This window comes from Pteropus vampyrus, unplaced genomic scaffold, assembly GCF_000151845.1.
Source record: "Pteropus vampyrus isolate Shadow unplaced genomic scaffold, Pvam_2.0 Scaffold73, whole genome shotgun sequence".
Taxonomy (NCBI): Eukaryota; Metazoa; Chordata; class Mammalia; order Chiroptera; family Pteropodidae; genus Pteropus; species Pteropus vampyrus.
Genome location: NW_011888854.1, coordinates 4981086 through 4987288, shown reverse-complemented (window position 1 = coordinate 4987288; position 6203 = coordinate 4981086). Strand labels below are relative to the sequence as shown.

The 6203-nt window shown below is 30.8% G+C and overlaps 1 protein-coding gene across 3 annotated transcripts in view; it reads right to left on the bottom strand.

Annotated features, from left to right (window-relative positions):
• Positions 1–6203, bottom strand: part of SCLT1 (sodium channel and clathrin linker 1) — a 122361-nt gene that overhangs the window by 95350 nt on the left and 20808 nt on the right. For all 3 annotated transcript variants that reach the window (XM_011362102.2, XM_023531770.1, XM_011362101.2), the window contains exons 5-7: positions 4948–5003; positions 3478–3613; positions 946–1068 (exon numbers count right to left, since the gene is read on the bottom strand). In XM_011362102.2, the coding sequence (XP_011360404.1) occupies positions 946–1068; positions 3478–3613; positions 4948–5003 (315 nt within the window). The remainder of the gene's footprint in view (positions 1–945; positions 1069–3477; positions 3614–4947; positions 5004–6203) is intronic.

Here is a 6203-nt window from a genome sequence, read left to right as displayed (position 1 = left end):
CGAGATGGTTTCCCGATTTCAGAAGTAAGGCTTATAGATCAGAGCACATGGGATATTTTCAAACCAGGCATACAGAAAAAAATTACTTTGTAAACTGCAAAGCATCATGGAGGTATTATTATTATGACTTCTTTAGATAGAAATTCCCAATTATAATGAAAATAATAGGAACAGCCATGAACTGAAATTTGAAAAGTCTATAAATGAGAGTCGAAGAGAGGCATGACGATCAGTTTAAACAGGTGCTTTCTCAAAATCCACAGAATAACCAACAGAACTGAATTTCTCTATAGTTTTTTTTTTTTTTTCCGCAAAAAAAAAGAACAAATACAAGGATGAAGGAGACATATTTTCCAGTGGAATGGATTATCCTATGAGGTAGTGAGTTCTTGCCAACAGAAGTATAAAGCAAAGGCTAGATGTCCATATTGAAAGAATATAAAATGATGTTGCTTTGAATAGAAAGACGTCCTTAATAATCATTAAGATCCCTCCCTATGGTAAAGCTCTATTTTGATTAATTTTTGTGATACAAACTTGACATCTATTTTAGTAAAAGGTCACATTTACAGGTGTTAACATTTTCATTTGACAAAGCAGGTTCCTTCATTGGCCATGATCTAATGAACAGTTTTTGTCTTTTTTAAGCCAGGATTAAATCGAGAATATAAAAGCTTTAGAGGTCTATTTACTATACGTAATAATCTTATAGCTGATTCTTAACACTAAATACAGCTTTCACTGCTAAGCACATTATAAAACCCAATGCACATTAAGATGTATTTTGATTCTCTTATCTGTTCAAGAGATTTCTAACCATTAAAGATCTATTTATTGTTAACGTAAATAACACAGAGGAGACTTAGGCATTCCTCTCCAAAACTGAGTTTCTCCAGAGTGTGATTTCTTATTGATAAACAAGAACACCACGAAATCCAAGATTACCTTTTGTTTTTGACTTTCAACTACATGAATCTGGGCCTCAGTCATATATTCCTGGTAAAGTTTCTGCACTCTGTCCAACTCCTGAGAAACAGTCTGCCAGAGTTCCACAGCCTGATTTTTTTCCTATAAAACAAAAACATTTGAGAACTCAATAAATTATTAGCAGGCTACTGCATAGTACAAATGAATCATATTCTTTTACAGAATGCATTCTTGTATATTACGTAACAAAATAAAAATAGAACTTGTGTAAAGATGGCATAGTTGTAATATTTTTGATATGAAGTCATATTAATAATAATTTAAATAAACCTAAAAATGAAAATTCCTTTCTTTGAAACTTTCTTTCTATTCAGATTACATAGCTAAAATGAAAATCCTTAAATCAGAGCTATGTAGTTAAACCATTCTTGTTCCTCAACAAAGTATAAACCTTAGAAATTACTGAAAAAGAAAATTGTCCCCAGTAAAGTACAAGACTTATTTTTTGGGATTGTAAAAGTAATAACTTTTTTTTTTGTAGAAAATAAGAAAAACACAGGAATATAGAGAAGAAAGTAAGAATTACCTATAATTTTACCAACAGAGTAAATATTGCTAACATCTGTATATAATCATCATTATAAAAATTGTATATATTGGTATTTATAAATGTGATTTTGGAGCAAGAATTTTTTTTTCTTTCAATAAAATCGGGAATCATATACTGTTTGTATAATACGAATATTTGGCATTTTATAATAAAAATCTTTTCAAGTCATTATTCTTTAAATATAGTAATTCTCAAGTATGCTGTGTAGATCCCTAAAGTCAAAATTATGGTCTTAATAATATGAATATATTATTTGCCTTTTTGATTCCCATTTTCTCATGAGTGTACGGTGGAGTTTTCCAAAGTTTCTAAGATGTGATATGTGATGCTGCAATCACTCTGACGGCTACTGAAATGCATTCATTCTTGTGCTCCCACCTGTGTTTAAAAATGTCTCATTTTTAATTTGTAATACAAACAAATACTGATAGATATATAGCCCACAAAAACAAAGAGCTTTCTGGGGTCCTCAATTATTCTTAAGCATCCTGAGAATGGGTCCTGAAACCAAAAGTTGCGAAACACGAAGCTGATATGTAGAGAGCATTATTCTCTTTAGAGAAGTGAAAACTGAGGTTCAGGCCATTGGCCTAGGGTGCCTCAGTAAGTTGATGGCAGAGTCTGAAAGAAACCTTTGTGGGAAATTTTGTCTGTAGCCAATCTGCTTTTTCCTTTTGGACTGCTCAAATTTGGACCTCATCCAATCTTCTACGAAATAACTGGTCTTAAATGTAGCAAAAAAGATCATCTTCAGATATACGAGTCCAAGCAAAATTTAGATGAAAAGGCAAAGAGAGGGGAAAGCAGGAGGGGGAAAAGGTAAGGACTAAGAGTATGGTTTTAAAAAGTATAGTAAAAACGCATGGTTTAAAAAAGAATAAGCAATTTTCAAGTTTTAACATAATTTAGCATTGAAAATTAGCACAGAAGTACAAAAATTAGCATAAAAGTACTATGCTTTTTAGAGATGCGGTTCTTTTGTCTTATTTTGTTTTTTGAAACTACAATGTAGTGGTTTGAAAACTACAAACTACTATATATTTCTTCTGCATAAACATATATAAATCCTTCCTGATAACACTAGTCTAGAACAGCATAAAGGACATAGTTTCCTCATTTTTTTTTTCATCTATTACTTTTCAAACTCCTTCCCTTTAGAGATTAAAAAAAAAATAAATCAGTATTACATACATGCTCCTCATCAAGGTAAATGCCTCATTAACCTGAAAAACCACTTCCATAAGTAGACAATTCTAAAACCCAATTTCCAAGGAATAAAACTACATGACATTTCATAGATAACTATAAAATCAAAATTGCAACACAGAATTTTGAATCCCCATTTATAAATGAGGAAACTGAGACACACAGAAAGTACAAGAATGGGGATTCAAATCCATGTAAGATATGAGATTCTTGAGATATAAAACTATAAATTAGAATATCCTAATGTATAATCACAAAAAATTAGTGTTGAAAGTATGCCTTCCCAAATATTTCAATTACTATAAGGGAGGATAAAAGGAGAAAGGTATAATCCTAGAAGTATCATTTTAGAAAAATATCATTCTATAATCTTTGAAAACTGAAGAAAAATGGTACCAAAAGAAAACTCAGAAAATAAAATGTAAATTTAAGGAAGTTGATAACTGTTGATTTTTCTCTTTGAAAATTTCCTTTGACATTAGAATATTTTATAAGATAAAAAAAATCATGGCAAAAGCTTTATGATTCAATTAAAATATTTATTTGACCTCTATAACAAACAGGGTATGTATTGCAAGTTTTGTTACCTCTTAACTATTCTTATAAATTGTAGAAAATCATTAAGTATTAACAATTTTGTTATTGTTATTAGTATTCATAAATAATGATTAACACAGATTTTTAAAACCTCTGTTTATTCAGGATATAATTTTAAAAATATGTCTGTCACTCACTTGATTGGCTAGCTGTAATTGCTCCTGAAGATTCCTGACTGTTTCATCGTCTGCATATATATCATTTCCCATCTCTGTGCCAAGGGGAAGGGCCTCCAGTTGTTTTTCAACAGCATCTTTTAAATCACTATGCAACCTTTGGAATAAACAGTTAACACAGCAACAATCTAAATTCATTTTCGTAACAGTAATTAATGTTTAAGTGTTAATTAAATAAACATTTGGGTCAAAAATCATTATTTACGTAAAAAATTATTTTTAAGCAGAACTCAAAAGTTAGTTTTTAATCATCATTAAATAATGTGTGATAAGAATAAAAATATTAGCTAACAATTTCTAATGCATTAAATTGTCATAATTAATTCTAGTAGAATTCAGTTTGTCCTAGGGAGATTTTAATTTTTCAGAAAGGTGAAATTCATACATCTTATTAATTGATAAAACAAGATGTTCAGGAAAAAGTTTTAAAGGTGATAGTGGTTTCATCTGGTCAATTAAATGGAAATGGGATATTTAATCTCATAGAATTATTTGCTATTTTCTTCATTGTTTCACAAAACTCATTTGACTTCTTACTAGTCTGTTAATAAACAGAATAAACTGTTGCTAGTTATGGAATCAAGACTACTACTAGAGGTTTATTCTTCAGCACATTCTTACATAAGCTAGATCGTAACTCTGAAACCCATAAATTCAAATTCAAATTAACAGTAAACTAAATTACAGATATTTCATGCTTTAAAATAACTCAAAGGAAAAACACAGGAAGGTACAACTTAAAAGTGATTTACTTAAAAATGATAAAAATGAAGAAAAAAGTTTTATAACATCTTAAAAGCTTGAAAACAATTCATGTAGTTATATTAGTTGGAAATATTATTTACAATGAAGACATAAATAATAAAACTAAAAACTAAATGATATAGTGTAAATGGATACATATACCTATAAAAAAAGTTTAAAAGCAAGAAAATGACAAATAAAAAATTCAAGGCAGTGTCAATCTCTTGCGAAAGGACAGAGAGATAGGATGGGGAAGGAACATAGGCTAGAGGTACCAATTTTGGTAACACAGTAGCTCTAAAGCTGGATGGCTGCTTGATAAGTTTTGTTTCATCAGTATGTTTCATAAAACACATATTATACATTATACTATTAATAATCGCTAACACTTATAAAGTGCTTATAATGCACCCTATCTCCACCACTTTACCCTTTAAAGTCAGCTCTATGAAATAGGCTCTGTTATTATCTCCAACTTATATATGAGGAAATGACAGCACAAAGAGGTTAAGTAACTTGCCCAAGGTCACTTAGCTAGTAAGTAATGGAGCCAAGAGTTACACTGGAAATCAGGCCCCAGAGCCTACACTCACAACCAGTATACTATATAAATAAAATATTGAATAACAATAATAAAATTTATCTAAGACAATAATAAAATAAAAAGCCAATAGTTAACTGATCTACCTTTCATTTTCCTTGATGACGTTTTCCAGTTGTAGTTTCATCTCACCCATCTGTTTCTAAAAGAATAAAATATGGTTGTAGCTATACGTTTTCCAGACAATTAAACTTGGTAAGCTGTCCATTCATATGCAATCATATTCTACAACACTAGTCTACAGATAAGCAATAATTATTATGCATTCCTAACAAGCAATATTAAATATGGATATTTTAATAGTACACAGAACATAAGAAAGCACTCATTTTAAACAGAATACATATAAAAGTTATTTTATATAACATATTAAGGAATATTTATAAATGTAATTCCTATAATTTACAGATGTTTATAGAAAAACAGATGAAAGATATTCCTTACGATGTCACTGTAACAAATATCAGATGATCCCTATACCTTGAATGTATATTTTAATTAATTCATCTTGTATTTCAAACATTAAAACGTTAATGGTAAAAAAGCAAGAGTAAAACATATACTGTAAAGGGAATGAAATGAAGGTATGAATAATTCTCTGTTAGGGGATAAAGGGATTATAGAATTTCAATAGGAAAGGAAGAACATTTTAAGTAGGGAGAAATATGTAACAGCAAAGAAACAAAAAAATATTAGATAAGACAGCATGGTAGTAAGCTCTCAAAAAGAGTGACTGGGAAAGTGGAGAGCAGGAAGGAGGGAATATAAAAGCATAGCTAAAATGTCTTGACTGGGTGCCCCAGGCTGAAGGAGAGGGGCCAGGCTGAAGGAGAGGGGCCAGGAGGGATCTGGCAAGGGAAGAAAGGAAAGGTAATGCTCTGAGCCTTTCTCTCTCACTTCCTTCCAGAGAAGCTCAAGGCAGCTCGGCCTTGGAAATCAGTAACAGCTAATTCTACCTAGAAAGGTGAACCTTTCACAGGACCCTGCTGTGCCTGAATCACTATTAAACCAAAACAAACAAATTCACTGTCGGATAACTGAGAACTGACCGTACATGGAGTGATGGCCGAGAGAGATGAAATGGAAAAGACAGGTGGCGGGTCTTGAATGCTATGCTAAGAGGTTTGAATTTTATTGTAGCAATATCCCCATTTGTAATTTTTAAAAAGTGATCTTTAAAAGTTGCAAAAATGTCAGTGTATCTTGAAAAGTATTTATTACTTTCATATAATTAGGTAAGATTACAGACGCATCAGCAAGAATTAATGGTGGATCATTACAGTCATATTAAAGATTTTTTCGTGTAAAAAATTTCAGAATATTTAGCAGTTGGAGAGAAACA